Source organism: Colossoma macropomum, unplaced genomic scaffold (genome assembly GCF_904425465.1).
Source record: "Colossoma macropomum unplaced genomic scaffold, Colossoma_macropomum, whole genome shotgun sequence".
Classification (NCBI taxonomy): Eukaryota; Metazoa; Chordata; class Actinopteri; order Characiformes; family Serrasalmidae; genus Colossoma; species Colossoma macropomum.
Window position 1 is genome coordinate 23,698,118 of NW_023494786.1, and position 23,264 is coordinate 23,721,381.

Genomic DNA, 23,264 nt, shown 5'->3' on the forward strand with positions numbered 1-23,264 from the left:
ATTTTATATGTATGTATGTATATATGTTTGTGTGTGTGTATGTTTGTGAATGCACAGTTGGACTGCGTCCAAGCCTACACAGATGATGCTTGGGAGACCTGTCGTATCACTAAGTGATAGTATCAAGCAATTTACCAAAATCAATATTTCCCATTCATCTCTTTAATGCAATATGATTTCCCCTGCCCGTCTAGGTTATGTCTTACCAATATCTGATTGAATTCCGCTAAGCTCATACATCACACTTAGACACCCATGCTGTCTGACAGCCGGCGCTTACATACGCACAATCACACACACATAGGCACTACAAATAAAGACGCAGAGACTTTCAGCATCTATCAAACGCTGAAGTGCATTTTTTGAAGCTTACAGTACTACAAGCAAGGTTAAGTTAACATTTCAGAAGGTGAAGAGGAAGGAATACACAAGCAATTCAACTTTTCTGTTTTATACCTTTCACATCCTCTCACCATCAATATGCCAATTACAAATGAATGTTTGTTGAAAGAAGCCTGTGCGTGTGTCAGCATTGCTGGTTCTCTCTCACCCGTATGTTTTTAATCTGGAGGCTGCCCAGCTCCAGCAGGGACATGCGCGGATCTTTGCCCAGCAGACTGACCCCGTCCTTCAGCCAGCTGATGGTCGGCACAGGCTCGCCGGACGCCTGGCACTTCAGCAGAGCCACGCTGTCCACTCCCAGCGTCTGGTTGGCCGGACCCTGGCGGATGATTGGTGGAGGCCTGTCTGTCAACACTGAGGATGAACGAGAGCGAAGAGAAAAGAGGATGAAATAAACATATAGCTGTGTGTGAATAACAGCAGTTATACACTGTAAAAAATGATTTAAAGCAAGACTTACTTAGATGAACAAAAGAAATACATAAATTCACACTTTACACACTTCTGCTCTATTTATTTATATATATATATATATATATATATATATATATATAGACAAAATATATAATAATTATTAGGGAAGTAATAGGTAGACCTGATGTGACATTTTTTACAGTGTAACATTTACAGAAAACATGTATTTAACAGACAATTTTGCATTCTCAACAGCTAAAAATATATAAAATGTTTCAGTATTTAGTGTGTCCACCTCTTGCCTTTATTACACCTTCCATTCTACTAAGGTGACTTGTGTTTTTCAAAGAATTCTGTGGGGATATTTTTCTAAACCTCCAAAGTTCAGTCTTAGACATTGGTTGCATTTTCTGCTTCCCATGATCCACTTAATCTCAAATATATTCAGTGGGGTTAAGGTCTGGACTCTATGTTTGTGCTTGAAGTGCTTTTTATCTGATGACGACAGTTTTGGTGCTCTGTACTAGGTCTCCCATTTTCCCTATATTGTTAAATCATTTTTTGAACATCAGTTTTGTAAAATCCAGTTATTCCAAATTGGATTAACTTATATCTAATCTCCTCAAACATATCTTCTCAAAAATTAATAAGTGGTACTTGATGGCCTTTTTGCCAGGAAATTAAATAAATCAAGTGTGGTCTCTTACTGAACAGTACTGTATACATTATATTTATGCTCCTTTCACCAGGTTTGGCTTGATGAAGTGAGAAGGAGAAGAGTAAACCTAATTGGCATCATGAAGCCTGATTCTGCCAGGACTGGCCTGCGCTCTGCTGGACGTGAGGGGTTTATGTGCCCATCCTGTGGCTGAACCACAGGGCCATGGCTAGCTCTGGGCTTTCAGGGAAAAAGAGGCAGAATAGCTGACTCTCATTTTCCCGTTCCATGATGTGGGGGGGGGTGAGGTGGTTTGGTAGTTTCCAGTTACTGCCTGTGTTCTTTTGGCATTTAGAGCCCCTACATTTCTAATATATCTCACTATAACAGTGTATGTGTGGTCAAGGTAAATACTTAATTACAGTTATGAGTGTGTGCAGTAATGGAGGAGGGGCACACACCACACACACACAACACACCTGCCGAACACACGGCAAGGCCTGGAGGGACAGGTGGACTTCTGCTGTGTCATTTAGCAGACTTTCATTGAAAATGAATAAAGCATGGAGTAATAATGATGGATATATTTTTTAGTATGAGTCAACAGATTGGACACATTAAACTCAATAAATATTTTTCATAGTCTTAAATGCTTGCTTACGCTTAAGTGCTTGAAATTTGTTTATAAGATAAACATAAACAGTGTAGAGATGCCTAGGCTCCTCATGAAGCTGCTTGAGAGAATGCCAGGAGCGTTCAGTGGGAACTATTTTTTTAAGAATGTAAAACATAAGATAGTTCTGATTTATTTTAGCACTATTTTTGGTCACTGCATAACGGATCTGTCCATACTTTGCCTCACAAATGCAAAATTTAAAAACATAAGCTGCAAAAAACAGCCCGTTTGGAATTCACTGTTTAAGTGATGTCACAAAAAACAGCACATTTACATATATTTAATTATTCAGACTATAGCCTATTTAGCATCGGCCATTCGCACTGAAGTTATAAGGAGTGTTTCTGAGCCTCTACTGCAGCCACTCAGAACAGAGCTCATTTAGAAAGATCATGGTCTTAAAAGCACAGTAACAAAGAGAGCCTGCTTAATTCTGGGGGAGAAGTAGAGGTTGGAAAATTGTCTTGTAAAAATGAACTACAACTGTTTTTGGTTCATAAAACCACACTAATTTTATAACTGGCCCTCATGAGGAAAAATATAATCCAAGAAAAATGTGGCAACAACAAGCTAAAATCAAATATTGCAAAGATTTCTCATTAAGGAAAATTTAGGCCCTATGAGGTCAATTCCACATATCGCTGTTGTCAGAAGAAAACCTCATATCTCCATTTTTGATGTTTTTCAGTTTTTGACATAATTTGAAATTACCTGTTACCCTTTACATTCTATGTAAATTTCACGATGAATGGACTAAAAGAAATGACCTAAAATGACTTGGAAAAAAGTCATTCCACTGGTTCAATTGACTTACATTAAAAGTAAAGTTTTTTTCCTTCTCATGTAAAGTTATCATTTTGGAGATATGCGGTTCTGTTCCGACAACAGCGATGTGTTGCATTTTAGTTTTGAGGTCTTAACTTTTGCTCTAAACTGTGCAAAATGGCAACTACAAAGAAAAGCCTTTTTATTAGTGGTTGTGTCTAAACGGTAGGCTGCTATTGTGCTGGCATATCAGGTAATCATTTCATTCCTCCATAACTAACCTAATATTGGAATTTTGGCAGAGCTCTGGGGGTCTGCTGTGTGCTTGTGTCTACGTGTATGCATAAGTGTCTGAAAAGGTTTGCGTTAGCTGTAGTTCCCAGGCTAGTGGCGAGTGCGTATCTCTCTGAGGTGAATAATACATTGTCTCTTGGCCCAGAGGCAGCGGTAATGAGCAGGTGCGGATTAATGAGAGCAGACCTGAGGGTGCTAATTACTGACTCTACCTCTAACCTTTCAGACCATCTCCACTAACATCTTTCTTCCTTCCTTTTCTCTCCCTCGCTTTCGCTCAGCTTTTCTCCTTCGCTCACTCATCAGCGGATTTCCCCAATGCACCTTTTGCATGAAGGATGGTATTTACACTGTCCAAATCTCCACAGGAATGCTCCACAGGGCCCGCGGATGAAGAGTTGCCATCTTAATTCATCAAGAAGGATTACCCTAGGCTTAGTTTAAACCAGAGAAAGATCTCCTCGCATATCCTGCTATCTTCCTCTAAGCCATAAAGCAGGGAAAAGTCAGCATCATTTACTGATAGACAGACACTGATGTGGCTTAACGACTCTTCTGAGATTGAACTGCATTGTCCATCCTTAATGGGTGCAAATAGCTGGATATGATTGAAGTTGAGAATCCTTCAGTATACCTTCCAGGGGTTATGGGGAGAGAGACACTATGTGTATTATATCATATACTTTCCTTATACTTAAGATGTGAGTTTATGAACATATTTATACAAGACTACTTTTGAAACCCTCTATTCCTTTAGAATCTTTTTTATGTGCCTATAAGACTGATACATGTAAATGACCTTTGTGACATCGACATCAATGGGTGGAGCTAAACCGACGTATGCTGAATAGGCATGTGTGGAAGCGTGTGGAAGCAGATGTGTGTAAACTTGTAGGTTGTCATGGAAATATCACAAAGAATGAATTTCAAACAGGCCGTTTTTGCAGCTTAGTTTAAATATATGGACTATATGGGCTGGGGAGTATATGGCATGTTTTGACATTTTAGCAATGTTTATATATCAAACATTTAAAAAAAAAAAGAGGATATGAGCCTTTTAACAAATTTAAAGGGCCCCAAATCTATATTTTATTTGTATTTATTTGTAAGATTGATATATGTAAATGTTCTAATTGGCTGTCCTGTATTGTGCCTCGTTCAAAAGTAGTGCCTTGTTCACAAAGCAGCCCAAGTTATAAGTGATTTTTGTTAGAATGAGTGAACACAAAAAAAATCACACCTTATAAATTCAACGTCAATGGGAGGAGCAAAACAGCTGTATGTGAAATAGGCGTATGTATAAGTTATATGTGGGCTGGAGGTTAGAGAACCAGCCTTGTGACCGAAAGGTTGCTGGTTCGATCGCCTGAGCCGACAGTACGTGACTGAAGTGCCCTTGAAGTGCCAAGGCACCTAACCCCCAAATGCTCCCCGGGCGCCGTGGATAGGGCTGTCCACCACTCCAGGCAGGTGTGCTTACTGCCCCCTAGTGTGTGTGTTCACTAGTGCGCATGTACGTGGGTGTTTCACTGCAGGGATGGATTAAATATGGAGGCCTAATTCCAGCTGGCCAATGGTTCTGAATTCTATTCTATTTCTATTTTTACTAAATCTAAGCATGTAGGGTTTCATATATGAAATATATCAAAAAGAACAATTTTTTTGATGATGATGTTTTTGCAGCTTTGTTTGCAGCTTTGTTTGCATGTATGATCTGTGTGGACTAGGGAATGAATGAAACTTCAAATGCTACAAAATTTCTTCTTAACAAATTTTAAGGGCCTAAATCCCACATTTGTATTTATTGTTTTCCCCTGAGGTCCACTTTTGTAGACATTTGTGTGGTTTTATGTACCAGCTTATGTAAGTTCATCATAAATGGGTGGGTCTAACTTTCTGCAGGCTGAATATGTGGATATGTATAAATGCATTTTACATGACACCACAAAAACTGTTAATGCAGAAGAGGCTATTACTTGGTACAGGTAGTTTCTATATATTGACTGTATGGACTGTGGAGTTAATGGTATGTTTTGAAACTTTGGCAGTGTTTACATACAAATTACAAAAATTTTTCCATGACAGGCACTTTAATAAGGTAACCTACCACTGTGAGGGTGCATTTTAGTATGTGTATCTGGAAGACATGATTGAGTGATGTGTAAAACTCAGACTGAATAAGTGTGTGTGTGTGTGTGTGTGTGTGTGTGTGTCAGTCAACGACATGACAGATTGATAGCTGGTCAGACTGTTAGACAGAGTGGGTCCTTGGGGTGTGTGTGTGTCAGGAATTTCTCATTACGTCTCTCCTTGAACTTGTCAGCCCCCCCTTTCACTAAATCACACGGTTTAAGCAGCAGGTGTGACTCTGATCACCTGCCCAACAACACACACACACACACACACACACACACACACACACACACACACACACACTCCTCCGCTTCCACTGATCTCTTCCACCTGCTTGCCTCCATACCTCTGCTCCCCCATGCATTCCAACATGAGTGAACACAAAAAAGCAGTAATTTCTCTCTGCTAACAGCTATGAGTACACGCACACACATGAGAATGCAATTCAAATATGATAGTGTGTCTACGTGCTTAGAGGTGGCAAATCTTAAAACTCGATTTTTAGGTCGAAAACATTTTTACGTTTTGTGCATAAAATATTGTTATATATTATATATTAATATTAAAAAGTCTTTTAAAGGTATTCTGAAAGCTTATTTTTCAAGGCTGTGACTTCTGCCATCTCTGCAGAGAAAAACAACATTCACATTATTCCTTAAAAAAATCCATGTGAAATTTCAAGGACACTTTTTGACTTTGGCAAAAACTCTGGAAAAGAAGACTAGGTAAGGCCAGTTAGGCAGCCTGTGAGACATTTGTCTGCTATATAAAAAGACTTGTTGCTAACGTTATCCGGCTCTATTAAAATATAGAGCTTATTGAACCTATAATACTAAGGGGACAGAACAATAAGCTATGAAGTTCAATAAAATCAGAGTGGTCATTTAGAAAGGTTTGACTAGAAAAACTGCATTCTAGAGAAACTAACCAAGTCAGAATTTTTCGCAGCTGTGGTGATAGGAGCCAGATGTCTGAAGCACTTTGGCCTAAAAGATTTTGGTCTAAAATGTTTTTTTGTTTTTTAATCTGATCACAGTGGAAAGCTCCATGCAGGATATTGTAAGGCAACATAGTCCCTAAAGAAAACTTATTTTATCAGACTTACCACTATTTTACCCTAATCAACATTACACATAAAACTCTAGAAGGCTTGGGTAGCAAATATGATTATATTTGTACTGTAGACATCATGATACCTGGTTTCTCATCAGCACCATTGTAAAGAAATCTGAGTAAGTTTCCTACCATACACCACTTCATATCAAAACAATGCGAATGATTTTGTTTACATGTCAATGATTGAACTGTGCAATTTTGAAAATCAGTGGAATTAGTCAAGTTCAATTACAGTGATTCTTTGATGTTATTTGTCTGTGGTTTTTGTGGTTAAGAGATTAGTGGGAGAACAGTTTTCATTCTTTTATGGCAGTAAGTCATTTTCTGTTGTGCTATGTATTGACATATTACTCCACTTTGTCCTTTTATGAACATAATAAACAAATAGTATTTCATAATAACATAGTATTTTTAGTATTAGTAGTATTTGATTTTGCTTCAGTGCCCAGAATGTGCAATCTACCATTAGAGAGTCAGTCAGTCAGTCAGTCAGTCAGTCAGTCAGTGATGCTGACTATTGTTGAAGTGATCTGGCTTTAACTTTTCTCTTTTAGAACAAGTTTATGCACAGTTGCTACAACAACACTCTGAGAAGGCAGAATGCACAGCATCAGGCCTGACATTCGGTTCACTTTGTACTGCACAATCAATGTTGCTCAGGGAAAATTCAAGGCCAAATTCCAACTCAGCCTCCAATGTCAATAGAGAAGCAGCATAAAGAAGTGTTTTTCTCTGCTGACAGTTGTGTACACACTGTAGAGTGAAGCACTCTCCAAGCACATTTGATCTGGTATGAAGATACATTCACTGGAGAGTTTGTTAGTGAATCACACAAAGCAGGCTGACAGATGAATAAGGAATCTAAAAGCAACTGAGAGAGAAAGAAAGAGAAAAAGAGACAGAAAGAGAGACAGAGCAAGAAATGGCTCCTCTGAGCTTTTCTGATAAAAGAACATAAGGCTTTAGAAGATGTAAGAAGGAATGTTTTAGGTAACAAAGACTTGCTTTGCTTAATGTGCTATCAGAAGAAAGATATGTTTGTGAAAACTTGGTTTGAATGAAAGACGACTTCACTATGGCATCTCCAAGAAACCCTTGAACTCTAGCAAATAAAATTAATATTTTACATCAGATTGTCCAAAATGAGTCTGATGTAAATGGAAAAAAGTGAAGCACTGAATCCACATAAATAAAACATGTAACTCCAGTAAATGTTGTCTTTCAGTTTACCTGCTTTTTTAAAATCACACACAGAACATACGCATATCATTCAAATCAAGTACATTCCATACTTCACATTTTCTTTACGTTTACATTTTCTGTTGATGTAATATATTTTTTCAGCAGGGATAACAGAAGTGGAACTACAGCATGCACCAGAAAATCAAAAAACAAAGAATCAGAGAGCTCAGAAAAACGAAAGAAAGAGAAAAGAAAGAAGCAGGACAGGACAGGCTTCAGGCATTTTCACATCAGGCCTGGACTCTGCTCTGATCCACTCCAGCACTCACCATCTGTGACCTCCAGTTGGGCTTTGGCCAGGATGCTGCCAGCCACGGTCAGTGCCTGGCAGATGTAGTAGCCGGCGTCTGCCCGCTGCACGCCCGTGATGGTCAGATCTCCGCTGGGCGACACTGAGAAGCGGCTGTTGGGCTGCTGCGGCTGGTTGGGAAACAGCAGGTTCTACACAAACAAACAAAGAGGAGAAGAGTGAAGCTGAGCTGAGACCAGCACACTGGATCAGGCTGAACTCTACACAGAGGCCTTCTGCGGTGACCATGCCAGTGTATTATGGTGTAATATTACAATGTTTCAGTTTGGACACTGACTGAGTTTGTGTTTTTCTCATCTTAGAGAAAGTTTGATCTAAAAGCTTTTATTAACAAATACAAATAGAGAAGTTGTTGTTTATGCATCCTTGCTGTCGTATCAGAAGTTGTTATATTATTTTTTACACCATTTGAAATGATTCTGCACATTGACAATTTCATGATGAATTGACCTTCACAGGAGAAGGCAAAAAGCTTATTTACTTCCATTTTAAGTTAATGTAAAGATATTTTATTCCAACCAAATTTGGAGTATTTCTATTGGCCTGTTCATCATGAAATTTTCACACAATGTAAAAGGCAGCTGCTGTGCTCAAATGATGCAAATAAATAAAAATTGGAAGATACTTGGAAGAAAATGGAGATACTTGTTAATTTTTCTTTTAACAAGGTGAGAGAGTGCCAGACAAAGAGGGGCTACTTTGAAAAACCTAAAATGTTATCTAAAATAAAATAGTAAAAACACATCAGAGTTGGTGAATCCCAATTTCCTGCTCTTTGTAAATTAACTTCTTTATGGTTGAGTCAAGCATCATGGCCAGTACTAGACACATTTTTAAGTCTGGATTCCATAGTATACTGCTCACCCACTGCTCACCCATGCCCACCCATCCCTGCTAGGTGTTAGTGTTAACCCCATATAAACACTGTGTCTCAATGACTGTCGTAATTGCTGTGCCCTGCATTGTTTACAAACTGCCTCTCTGGTGGCGGCTCAGCTTCAAATGGGGTCTGCGGGTGAGCTTATTCATGGAGCGAGAGCCGAGGTGATTCATTGCTAATTCAGATCTGCTCATCAGTTTAGACCGTTTGCTAATTAACGAGGATAACGAGCAGGCTTTGTTAATGGCCACCAGAGAGCGGGCCGACCCTGAGCCCTTACCTTTCCCCGCACTCTATATCCTTCAGCCCAGCCCACCTTGCCTCCCTCTAAAGCCTTTTTTCATATTTTCTTTCTTTTTCTGAATTGTCAAAGCTGACAGAAGAGGAAGACATTAGCCGGATTCAATTACACCTAATGACTTTAATGCGGCAAATTATTCTGTGTGTGTGTATTTTTTTTAATTAGCCTTTCCAACCATGGAGACATGATAGATGTCCACTCCATTATCCTCAAGTGTGACTGAAAGGCTTCTCTCTGAAATTAATTACTTAATTAATGCATTAAAAAATGCCATCATATCTTATTTAAGTCATGGACATGCACACACGAGTGAGAGAGAAAATGAAAGTGAGAGAGAAAGAGATTCTGTATTTTGAGTTTGTTTAGAAAAAGGACAGTCATTTTAACATCAATATTGAATATTGATTTGCACTGATGTGTTTATGATCTCTGTGTGAGTATGTGCATGTAGGTAGAATCTCCTCTCTGGAAAATGCTACCGTACTCATTGTGTAAGTGGCACTTACAGTAAGTGAGTTCGGGTCCAGACTGATTGTGCGCATATGTGGCTTAGAGTGCCGAGGTAAGAGCCATTCTACTGAGTGCAATAACATAAGGGGACTGTTAGGTGTGTATGTGCTGGGGGAATGCAGGCGGTTACATAAACCCCTTTTTCTATGTCTTAATGTCTAACCGCTGCGTTTACAACATTTTAGTATTTGTCATAGCACATTTCTTGCCATTGATTTCACCGAGAACAATCCGTTGATGAACAACAGACACCAACCAACAGTCACCAACATTACTATCTCTTGTCCACTGAAAAAGTTCACCAGAGTTTAAAGGGGGAATTCCACTAATATTTCACAATTTCAGTATAATTCAACACTGAAATGTAAATAAAGCTATTCAGAGTGGTCTGAAGTTCTGCTCTAGAGATATTTACCATCTTGGATTTCTTTACATTGCTGGTGACAGGAACCAGGAACCAAAACAGCTTATAGATAGATTCAAATAGATTTATACCTTGTGTGGTGTTCACATTTTTGTTACTCAGTGGTCTGGTGGACCCACTGCATTATTGTTTTTTTTTAATCAATATAGCCATAACAATTTATGTAAAAATACCAGATATATCACAAGTGGCCAGCATAGGTTTCTCCTTTAGCAGCTGTAGCCAGTCAGCAGCCTGTCCATGTTGTCCACCCTCACACACACTAACACACACTAACACACACACACACACACACATATACAAATACATACACACACAGACACACACACACACTAACAGCAGGCCATGTAGGAAGAGAACAGAGTGAAGGGACACAGCACCTCCACACTTTTATTCCCTGCAGGTTCACCCCAATACCATATGTGTAATATAAATGTATAGGGGGTGAACAGTGTGAAGGCACTGAAGATGTGTTATTTTATATGTTCTTCACAGAAAATGAGCAAAGGCCAAGGAATCTGAGGATAAAATAATAATAAATCACATAATTTTTTCTTTTGGTAAACATTGAGAAAGGGTCCCACAGACCCGAACACCACAAAAGGGTTAATGTACTATCCAAAAATATCAGTAAACCTTTAAAAAAGAGTTTTTACATGTAATGTAGATAATGGTAAAATAGTGGTACATCAGAAAAAAAAACTTTTTCTGTTGACTATTTTTCCTAACACCCTGCATGTATCTCTCTGTCATGAACAGTCTTTGAAAAAATACATCTTGGGTCATAATTTTATCTCAAAACTCCTGTAAAACAATGGCTCAGGTATCAGGCAGCATATCTGTAATCACAACAGCATATTTTCACTGTTCTGCAAAAACCTTGTATGCCTTTTTTGTCATTTTTTACATTGTTGCATCATTTGAAAACTCAAAATTACTTGGAAAAAATCTTTCTACATTATTTTATATTATGACCTAATAAAGTTTTTTTTCTTCTCCTATAAAGTTACCATTTCAAAGGGCTTTGTTCTGACAGTGATTCAAATACATCATACAAATACAGCATATACAGCGTATAAAAATACAGAATATTTGTAACTATAACTGCCTGTGAGGTAGCATTACCATTATTGTGAACACATTTGACTCAGCAAGTTTCTCCAGATTGAAGAACATGACACTAAATGACATCTTGACCATTCTGTTACGCAAAAAATGTTAAAAGATCAGTGGAGTTCCCCTTTAGATTTCTGGCTGAACACACTCTGATATAACATCTTTTTCACAGATACCAAAACATCCTTGTTAACACAGCTTAAATTATTCACTAAATTGACAATAATGGTAAATGATCAAGCTATTATGACACAGCTACCAACTTATCAGTCTTACCTGGCTCCCTTCTTTCTGCCAGAACACCGCAGGCTGGGGGTTCCCTTTGGTCTTGCAGGGAAAGGAGGCCGTGCGCCCCTGAGCCACAATCTGGTCTCGCGGTCGGATCACAAACTGGGGCGGTGCTGGGTCAGGGAAGCAAACACAGCACAGGTTAGGACACCATAACGGCTTTACTCACAGCTGCAGAGACAGAAAGTGGAACTCTGAGCAGTTCAGTTCTACCTCAGCAGACAACACACAGGTTTCCATGCAGCATCTCACTGTCACCTGAACTCCACCTCTTTCCTGTTTGTTTCAGAGAGGACAAACAGCAAGGGCTGGGACATTGCCACGGCAACAACAAGGAGCCATTCATCCAGATGGGGCAGGAGGAGATAAAGGATGGGGTTTGGATGAATGACGGACAGTGCCCAGATACGGCAGTGGCACTGCTCTAACGGACCAGCGGGGGGGTTAGTCATTACACTCAGTACACAAAGAGCAAGGGAGCGTCCAGTGCACTGCAGGGCACCGCCCATCATGCCTTGATCCACTGATTTTGTGTGTGAAAACTGCTTTCCATGATGCATTCTATTCTCCCTTCGCTTTCTAACAACTGCTAATAATTCTCTGGGGGGTTAGGCATTTAATGAGCAATGAGTGAAGGTTTATGATCTAAAGATACTATTCCGGTCCTGGTGATCTACCCTTCCTGTGGAGACTAGTTCCAACCATAAACTTCCACTCCTGCTCCAGCTAATTAACCTCTTCATAAGTCCTAGATCAGCTAGATCAGATGCATTCATGTCAGGTAAAAGAGGGGCAGACGCAAGTTACTCTGCAGGAACGAACATCTCCAGGAGGAGGGATGGTGACCACTGAGTTAGAACATCTAATGCAATCCCAAAAGTGTTCCTAATTTCATGCTTGTAAGAAATAATCGTGTGATAATAGATGGGCATGATAATCGACTAACCAAGTGCTTGATATGCAACCACCAGTTTGCCTAGTTAAATACTACTGGAGGTTGGCACAAAAATCAATGGTGTGGCCAGTAACCAGGGCTGGAGTGGGACATGTTTTCAGACTGGGAGTTATATGATGCAGACCAGCACACCTTAAACTCCAACTGTATTTCTCCTGCTACTTTACTCATATGCACCATTGCCTTTGTTCAAAATGACTTTTTCTTACAGCAATAAGATCAGTGGAGCACTTTCTGTTGTGTTAGCCAGCACCACATTGGCACACTTAATTTGATAATCTCTCGAGGCTGATGTTAGCTTCCTTTCGGAATTACGGTTCCACCTTAAATAATGCAGCAGTTACATGACAGTACAGGTGCCTGAATGCAAGTGCTACATCATTTAGCATGGAGCAGAAAATAAGAATAAGGAGCTAACCTCAGCTTCATGTAATCTCTATCCACTGTACAAGTTACTGTCAGCAAATTGGGGCTGAACCACTTGAGTTGGTGGCTGCAGGTTTAACCCTTAAATTACGACATAAACACACTTGGATGTAACATTCATAGTTTGTCTGAGCGTTCTTGTGCTTTTATGCATGAGTTTATTCATTAGCTTCCAGTAAGCAGCCCAAAACTGGCCCACCTGGAATTCTCCTGCCTCTCCCATTTACCCACTCCAGCATTGCCAACAACCACTAGAAACCGCTGTGTCAGCTCTTCAAAAAACGTACGGATCTTTTAAAAATAGACTGCCGTGAACTTCACAAAGTTTCTGTTATCCTGTACCTACATCTTGCTCCAAAAGGCTCATTGTTGTCAGAGAGTACAGAGCAAGCAACTGCTTGCTGCTGGTAACTCCACAAAATTCCATGGCCATCACTAGTTGAGATCACTTTGGGGCCTTCCAGATGGTCCTGAAACAACCACTCCTGAACCAAGAGATTAAGGGCACTGAATACATATATGAATATATGTGTAACGGACACTAGGTAAGGGAGTTAACATGCTGACCATCTGGTGGACCATCAAGAGTAGGAAACTGAAGACACTGACTTAAATCATATGAAACTTATTTCACAAGAAGAGAGCTACTTCTGGCAACTTGAAGTCTAAAACACTTGTTTTGGAATTGCCTTAGCTGTACCACATCCTTATTTTTGCTTCACTGTCATTTGCTGCAAACTCAGGTCAAGTTCTTACAGATTCATCCTGATGCTACTGGCTCTCTCCAAGTAAAACAGCAAAATTCCAACCTCCTCTAAACTGTCTCTCCATTGCTAGAACACTTAGCTATTACTCTTATAAACCAAGTTCAAATAAAGTAATTAGACTCAACACCCCCCAACCACCCCCACCCCAGGCCAAGGTCTACAAAGTCCTTAAAACAGCATCCACATTCATTGCTAGCAATCTTCTTCTCACAATCACTTTCACTCACACTAACAGGAAGGTCGAGGTGTCACTTCCTTAAAAAAAGTTCCCTCACCCCCTTGTCTTCAAAGGCAGGAAACGGCAGTGGGAGTTATTGTGGAGATAAAGTATTATCGCTGGGCTGTCACACTCCCTAGAAGATTTGCAGCACATTGGCTTCAAGGTTAGCACAAAGTTCTCATTTCAGAACATGAATTAAGCCTTAGCTGTGCACCGTGAAACATACTCCTGGCTCCTACAGTAATTCTGTCTTCCTCCTCCAATCAAAAAGAAATAACTCAACACAAAAAAGTGCACACCGAAGTGCGAGCTACTTTGAGCTACTTTGCAATATAACGGGTCAAAATAAATCAGGACTGAAGGTCAAAAACAACTCATTTGCAGTATGTTTTGCCATGTTGTTGCTCCTGTTGAAAATTCCCTGCATGTTGTAGAGCAGAATACTGAGAGAAACTACTAATAGTTTTGTAAAGAAACTTGCAACGGATGGTTCTTCGCATATCCATTGCTTCGACTGAGATGTGCAACTGAAGAACTGAAGAACCTTTATATAAGGCACATATCAAACATTTTTCCTGTACTTTATTTGTTTCCCCTCATGTATAGGTATGGTGTCTTAGTTTATCTACCAAAAACATTAATTCTTATTAAGTAATTTTTACAGGACATTGTCAATAAAAAAACAGGAACTTTTCTTTATTCCTTAGAACTAAACAGGCTGTTTTTGTTAGTGTGCCTTTAAGACTGATACATGTGAGTAACCTCTGTTCTTACTGGCTACCCTGTATTGCACCTCACTGAAAAAAACAGTCCAGTCTGAAACACCCTTATAATGGAGTTAAACTGCTGTAGACTGAATAAGGAGATAGATATATATAAATATTTTGGGTTTGGTGACATCACAAAAACAACTAATTCAAAATGAGCTGATTTTGCAGCTGAGCTGCCATATATGGGGAGTGAAAGGTATGACACTTTTGTAATGTTTACATACTGTGACAAACTCTTTTTAAATAAACTGAGGAAATTTTGTTTTTCATGATATAGGCCCATTAAAGAACCACCACATAATGAAAAGGTTCCACACATCCAAGCCATAAAACATTTTGGAATCTTTATTTTTTTTAGAGACTACCTCAACAGATGGACCAGCAATTAACAGAAGTTGGCTAGATTTACCTAACACTATAACGCTGCCCACACTTTATAGCATAAAAAGTGACCGAACAACACAGCCACTTCATCTTAATTTCTAAAGGAGCTTTTTCCACTGTCATCACAGCTGCTAACAGTCAAAGGAGGCGGCGGCTGGTGCAGCTGACTGTCTGATTTATGGAGCCGATTTTGTCTTTGTGCGGCTATACTTGTCTGAGTGTAACACACTAAAAGAAGTTACAGATGGCAGTAGATTTACAAGGCCCCCAATCTGGCCCTGCGCTACTGAAAGCACTTCTGTGAGTTTGGGTCAGTGACAAAGGCTTTAAATCACACTTGGGCCTGTTTTCCTTCTCTACTCTACAGTACTGTGGCACAGACGGAGCTGGAAGAGATGCCACTCACTCTCAGTGTTTGATTAAGCGCTTGGAGACTGATCTCCATTACTGGACTGGTCTTAAAATCTGCTGGCTCTGTTTGTACAGGAAGACTATACTCTCAAACCCACAGACATTCTCTCTCTGTCTCTCTCTCTCTGTCTCTCTCTCGCTCTCTCTCTCGCACACACGCACACACACACAGGGTGTCTTTGATTCAGGCTCCCTAATGACTGGAGGGAGGCTTGTTGCACCCTGAGAGGAGAATAGCTGATCAAGTCTCCATATTTAATTCATGATGGCCAACATCTGCCCAGTGCTGCAGCACAAAACACACTTCTGAGTGCTTTAAGCAAACAAGAGTTACACACAGGGACAACCAGAAACTCACACACGTTATATTCTCCAAGTTATCTTGCAGAAATACAGCACAAACGGCCTAAGCTGAAGGAATACTTCTGTATTTGTCAACCTAATCTGCCACACGTATGGACGCAGCATGTCAAATTTTCATATATCACAAAATATAATGTATTTTCCTGAAATATTGACTTTGTATTTAGAAAAAGTGACTTCTCAAAAATTTGACTTAGTAGCTCAAAATAATGACTAATTACACCAAAATAATGATTTACATTCTTAAAATGTAATACTTAATTTCAACATAGTAAATCTAAATTTTGAGAAAATATGTCTTTATTTCAAGAAACTATTTCAGATATGTCAATATTCTGAGAACATAGTATTCTGAATCAAAAGTTTAAAAAAAAATTGAGTCGCTGATAAAAATAAGTCATTATTTCAAGATGCTAAGTTAAAAATTTGAGAAAATAAGTCTTCATGTGGACAGCTAAGTTTGTGTGTATATTTTGTTTAGATTTAAAGGAATAATACATATTAATAAACAATTCTGTAAATGTGCTAGTTTAGCCAATTCAGTTAATTTTCAACTGTAGTCCCTGGGCAGGTACCAAATATTCTGCAAAAAAAAAACTCCACATATACAGGATTCCTAAAACGACCCTGCCCATATTTTACAATGTAAACACTGTCTAAAAATCCTAGAAATTAAATTCTCAAAACTTTTATTTGACTTACTAAATGTTTCACTCATCATTTTGCAAAAATACCAGCTTCTTGCTCTTGTTTACAGACACACAAAAAGACGGCCCTTCAGCATACAGTCATCAAATTAATAGTCATCTTTAATTAAACAGATTATTAAACAGATCCTGGATCAAGAGTTGGTTAGTAGTTCATTAGCAGGTTAGTAAGGTGAGGAGATGTACTTGGAATGATATCCAAGTTCAGGACTAGCAGGGAGACTAGAGCAGGACCAGAAAGCAGAGCCTGCAGCTACCGCTGAGCTCAGGAAGCAGACGGTGTGCGCTTGTGTGTGCATACTTTGAAAGAAAAGAGCAGAAGGCAGAAGTTGTTCATGCAATGGAGTATCCAGAATGATGGGTACTTACCCACAGGGCGAGCTGAAGACACGACAATGGTGGAGTGAATCAAAAACAAAAAAAAACAAACAATAAAAACAGACAAACAAAAAAAAAACAGACAAAAATGACAAGGAGGACAAAAAAGAAAGAGAATTGAAGGAAAAATAAATCAGAACAACAGAAATCATAGTTAGAATGAACAATGACTGTGTTGTGTTGAGATACACAATTATAGCACAGGATTGGCACCAGTCACAGGGTTCAACAGCGAGGATGTGGAAGAGGGATATTCGTTTTTTCCAAATGAGTTTTACTTTGACAATGAGCAATGTGTCTGAGCGTGTGCTGGAATGACCAAAATCAATGGGGTTGTATTAGTCTAGCACCTCCTTGTGGTGATTAAGAGAAATGTATTGTACATTATGATTAGTGCTGGGCAATATGTATAGATCAAAACGGTCCAATCAAAGAAAGCTACGAGAGGCTAGTAGACATTCTTTATTAATGTAGAATAGCAGGATTTAGAAAGCATGGATTCATTAACTTAATTCTAACTTACATAGTGTATGATACTGTAATGTTTTTACAAATTATTGTGTAACTGAATTTCATCAATACTGCCCAGCTCTATTTATTATTTATTATCTATTTATTATAATGCACTAGAATAGTATATTTGTAATAGTTTTTTTCTATGGTGCATTTCAGCAGTCAGACTTCTCTACTCTGACAGACATTCTCCTCACATCATGTCATTAAAGTGGGATGTAAGTCAGAAGTGGATTTTCTTCCCAGCCCTGCTATTGAATCTACTGTACTGGCATTAGTGACATATATACATCCAGCCTTGAAGAAAGGAAGAGGCACGATAAGTACATCACTGAGAGACAGTGAGAGAGAGAGAGAGAGAGAGAGAGAGAGAGAGAGAGAGAGAGAGAGAGAGAGAGAGAGAGAGAGGAAAAACAGACGAGGAGAAAGAGAATGAGAGGTCAAAAGAAGAAAAAGGCAAAAATGAAAGAGAGGAGCAGAAGAGAGACAATTGAGAAAACAGAAAGAAGAGAAAAAAAATCACAAAGATAGAGCATGAAAGTAATCAGAAAGATAGAGTATGAAAGTGAAACAGCTAAAGACAGGGAAAAAAGAAAATGAGAGACTGACAGAAGAATAGAAAGAAGAAGAGAGACAGAGAGAGAGCGCAAGGGGGATGAGTATAAGTAAGACAGCTAAAAAGAGGAAGAAAGAGAGAAAAGAGAAGGAGAGGAAAAAAAGACAGTGAGAAAGAGAATGAGAGAGGCCAAAAGAAGAAAAAAGAGAAAATGAGAGAGGAGAAAGAATGAGGGGAAGACAGAAAAAATAAGAAAAGGGAAAGAGAAGAAAAGACAGAAAATAGAAAGGAAACGGAAAGAGAGAATGAGAAAGACAAAGGGAGAATGAGAGAGAGAGAAAGAAAATGAGAGAGAGGAGAAAGGTGAAAATGAGAAGAGAAAGAAAAGAGAAAAAAGAAGAATGAAAAATTCAGAAAGATAGAGTATGAGAGTGAGACAGCTACAGACAGGGAGAAAAAGAGAAAAATGAGAGACTGACAAGAATAGGAGAGAGAGAGAGACAGAGAGTGAGAGACAGAGAGCGGGAGTAGAGACTAGTGGAGAGAAGCACAGTTCATCTTTAATGCAGCAGTGGAGCTGGTGAAAGTGGCTGCCATATTGACACTGGGAGTTCTCCTCACTCTCTCTACTCTGGCTAATGCACCTCCGCCCTTTAGCCCCTCCACACCGACCATTCCAGCTTAGCTCCGCAGAGCATGGTAAACTGTATATAAATCCCCTATTCAAAAGGCCTGAAAATTGAAGTCAACCCCACAGGTTGGTGTGCCTCCCTTCTGGAACCTTCCGTACCCCCTTTAGCGCTCTCAGTGGAACACCTAAGCAGTTTGATTTAATGTGAGGAGAAAGGAGAAGGGGTGGGGGGTAGATTAAGGCAAAATGTTTTTATTAACCTTGTGCGGCACTGCTGTGCATGGCAGGGTCGGTCTGCACCAGTAAACTGTGAAATGGCTTCGCTGGTTTGGCCCATAGAGCCACGGCGGGTGAGCGGAGATATTGTGTTTGTGTGTTTGTGTGTGTGTGCAGTTGCAGGTGGGGGAGTGAGGTGGCCTCTATTCCAGGGATATTAATAATAAAACGGATTCATAGACTGGGCAGAATCCTCTCCAACCCCCAATAACCACTTCAGAGCTTCATTTATGGACGTGTCAGAGATGCTCTAGCTCAGTAAGAGGGGTTTCCACGTGTTTGAGTGAAGGCTGCATCTATGTGGGTCTAAACTGAAGGAAATAAACAGATCTAAAGGCTGTTGATACCAAAGGTTTGGGGACACTTAGCTTTTCAAATGTGTTCATTACAAATGAGCATGTTTTATTTTTTAGGTTTGCAATAAAGTAGCATCTTAAAAATTAACCAGGTTTGAGGAAAAAATATAACAATGATCGTTAGTGATAGTGCTAACAAACATCCATTTAATTTTCTCAGGTCCAATATGATTTTTTTTGTTTTTTTGTTTTTTTTTATCAAGAATCGATTTGACTTTCAATATTTTATGTAATAAAATATCTTGACCCTACAGAATCTTTTCAATGCCTGCTCCATAAGCCCTTGTAATGAAATAAGCCCTGAAATCCACAACCCCTAGAATTTATATGCAATTTCTGAAAAAAAAACAAAAAAAAACAGCCCAGTCATTTGAGTGTGGGTGCATGTATTCAATACAAACAATTTCTCATTTTGAGATTTTTCTTTTTACTTGTTTTAAGGCATTTTATGTGAAATTTCAAGTGAAATTATCTTGCTATACTGACAGATAACAAAACAAATCAGAACGTTTGTAGACATAAAGAGTGGCCATACTTCTGGGTGGATAACCTGCATCCAGTCAGCATGGAATCAGCTTAATTTACAGCACAATTTCCAATAAATTCAAAAATAACAGACAAAGCACTGGCAATAATGGTAAAATTTTGTTGTGTTTGAGGCTGTAATGTCAAATGTACCCAAGTACGTAGTGATTTTCCAGTTTTCAAAGGCATGCAGAGCTGCTATAGTTCTAACCCTACTGAGGGATCCTCTGTCTTTGCTATCTCTTTCAGCTGAAGCCAGTGACAATTTAGCAAATTATTTACTCTTCCAGATGAAGATGTTACCAAGAAGTTGCCAAGCACTACCGACCAATAAGTGCACCAGAATGTAACCTAGGATGGTATGTTTATGTGTTGATTGCTATTTTTATAATTATTGCCTTGTAGCGAGTTCAACATAAGGTGACATAAGCTATAAGAAGCTAACACTATTAGCATTTATGCTACCGACCACAGAGCAAGTGTTTTTGTTCGTATTTTCACATATTACAGAAAAAAATAAAAGCTTTGTTTAACAAGGTATAATCTGTCCCCTTAGTCAGCACTAAGCTGTTTTATGCTCACAGAACATTCATAGGTCTTTTTTCTTACTGAATTGAAAAGTAATATTGAAAAATTCATTCCAAAAAGCAAGGTGTCCCCAAGCCTTTGACAGCAGTGCAGGCATTTTCATAAATGGTTATGAGACTTTATACTTACTTGTATATATACATTTAAGTAAGGGAGGGTTTGGTTGTGCTAGTGTTATACAGCCAAATACTGTAGACTTGTTATACAATACTTGTTCCTCAGGCCTTCTAAAGTCAGGTGTTTGGCTTTTTAAAGTACTGATTCATCAGGAATTCAAAAATCAGGGGTATGGTCCTTAAAGGACTGCTCCTCAGGCCTTCTAAAGTCAGTACTGTTCCTCAGGCCTTCAAAAATCAGGGGTATGGTTTTTTTAAAGTACTGTTCCTCAGGCCTTCTAAAGTGAGGTGTCTGGCCTTCTAAAGTACTCTTCCTCAGGCCTTCTAAAGTACTCTTCCTCAGGCCTTCTAAAGTGAGGTGTCTGGCCTTCTAAAGTACTCTTCCTCAGGCCTTCTAAAGTACTCTTCCTCAGGCCTTCTAAAGTGAGGTGTTTGGCCTTCTAAATTCTCTTCCTCAGTCCTTCTAAAGTACTCTTCCTCAGACCTTCTATAGTCAGAGGTATGGCCTTTTAAAGGACTGTTCCTTTAGAAGTTCTGACTCACCTCTGACTGTAAGTGTAGCTGAAGCCTCCACTTTCCCCACACGGTTCTCCGCCACACAGGTGAATGTTCCCTCATCACCTGCTGAAGCCTTCTTTATCCGCAGCACGTAGTCCTCCTTATCATACCTAGTATCATACCTGCAACACAGTCAGGCCAAACAAAAGTTTAGCATGTCCCAGAGATTAAACAGTTCTACTAGGTAAATAGTTCAGCCATTTGATTCTTAAATCATATGATTCCAGTTAATTTAATGGCACAGAGAAATCTTTACAGTTGGGTAATATGTATAATATAATGATGCTTGGAGTTCCAACGTTAAGGAGTGGCACACATTCTGTATGCTAAGCACGTTGGTTCTTTTCTTAGAGGTGACGATATGTCAAGTGCAGTAGTACTGAATCACAGAAGGGTTAACACGAAGCTTCATTCAACATCATCAAGAGCGAAACACTGTGTTGAAACAATGCTCTCTTCTTTTTACTCGGATGAGAAGACGCTAGATCAATTATTCAGCAATGACACACTGCAGAGAAGGAGACGGCTTTCAGCTGGAACCCAATGCTTTCAATATTTATGAGGCATCTGCTGTGGTTGCTGCTGTGTGTATGTGCGTCGGGATAAAAAAGGTGTATTCTTATTATACAGTAGTGTGCAAAAGTCAAAGACCACCCTTTCATTCAAATTTCACCTTAAAACACCCATTAAGCATGTTATTCTTTTTCATTTATGTTATTTTCCAGCATCATGAAAAATGTAGAAAACACATATTTAACAGAAAATTAACAGAAACAGAGAATGAACAGAAAAAAGCCTCAAATAATTAAAAATAACATCAATAACATCAAAGTATTATTAGTGTTCACTAGAGTGCCTTTATAACAGATTTTAGAAGACTTGCTTTTATTTTTCAAAATTCCAGAGATACTTTTTCACACCTTCAAAGATGTTTTGGACATGTAAAATGTTTGTGTTGTTAATGTTGGTTGTATTTTCTGCTTCTCAGAAATAGTGTGAAATAAACCCAAACACATTCAGTGATGTTGAGGTCTGGACTCATGGGTGGCCAGCTCATGGTTTGAGAACACCAGCAGCTTCTTTGTTTGATTTGAAAATTTTGTCCATTTTTTTACTCCATTTCTCAGTAATCCTTTTCAGACTCACTCTGTTGAGGTGTCTACTCACAGTGGAAAGATGGACAGAGATTCCCACTTTTTATGATCTGAAGCGAAGTGCAAGAACTTTTGGCTTCTAAAAAGTCGTTCAATGGGTGGTTCCTTAGAGCACCATTTTTGTAAATGAGATGTGAGAGTGAAGAACCTTTTAACTTTTAAAGAACCTTTGACACTCTTAAAAATAAGGGTGCCAAAAAGGGTCTCTTTGTAGAAGAACCATTTTTGTTCCCTTAAAGAGCCATTCAATATATGGTTCTTTAGAGGAGTTTTTTTGGTAAATGAGATGTGTGAAGAACCTTTATAAAGTTTAAAGGACATCTGCATAATGTAAAGGTTCTAGGAAGAACCCTCAAATTGGTAAAGAGCCTTTACATTATGTGAAGGTTATTTAAACGTTTAAAAAGCTCCGCACACTCACAAACTACACGGTTCTTCAGGGAAACAAATGTAGTTCTTCTATGACATGCCTCAAAAAATCTTTTTGGAATGTTTTTAAAGAGTGTACATAATGTACAGGTTCTAAGAAGAAACCCTTAAATTGCTATAGAACCTTTACATTAAAGCAGGTTATGTAAACTCTTTCTCAGAGGGAATATAGTGTGAAAGGAGTCACTGTAGCCAAAACGGCCACAGAACAGCAGGCAATTAGGGGCCAACTATAGCGAAAGGGCTGAAACTGTTCAGTCCAGCCCCACAACACTGACAGCCCAGATCTACTACAACACTACGGCCTACTGACAGCTAAAGGTGACGTTCCTGTATGTGTGTGTGTGTGTGGAGGGAGGAAAGTGTGCTTGAAAAGTTGACAGGTCTCGTATGTTGGTCTCCTATGTTGCTGCAGACTATAATTGGTAGCTCATGTGGATGAGCATGTGTGTACGTGTGTGGTGTGAAGCTAGTCTGGCAGCATTCGTCTGACAGCCAGACAACACACTGTCTGCAGTCTGTCACTCAAAACGCTGCACTACACACAGTACAGGGCAGAGTGAGGGCCTAACACAGCTTCTCAAGACACAGTAATACCCCACACCTCTAGATTTCAGACTTCATAAACATAAACAACAACACATACCAAAAC

The 23,264-nt window shown here is 39.2% G+C and overlaps 1 protein-coding gene across 4 annotated transcripts in view; it reads right to left on the bottom strand.

Moving 5' to 3' along the window:
• Nucleotides 1-23,264, bottom strand: part of robo2 (roundabout, axon guidance receptor, homolog 2 (Drosophila)) — a 265,654-nt gene that overhangs the window by 72,969 nt on the left and 169,421 nt on the right. For all 4 annotated transcript variants that reach the window (XM_036564474.1, XM_036564456.1, XM_036564466.1 and 1 more), the window contains exons 6-10: nt 21,015-21,151; nt 16,902-16,913; nt 11,518-11,642; nt 7,970-8,141; nt 551-756 (exon numbers count right to left, since the gene is read on the bottom strand). In XM_036564474.1, the coding sequence (XP_036420367.1) occupies nt 551-756; nt 7,970-8,141; nt 11,518-11,642; nt 16,902-16,913; nt 21,015-21,151 (652 nt within the window). The remainder of the gene's footprint in view (nt 1-550; nt 757-7,969; nt 8,142-11,517; nt 11,643-16,901; nt 16,914-21,014; nt 21,152-23,264) is intronic.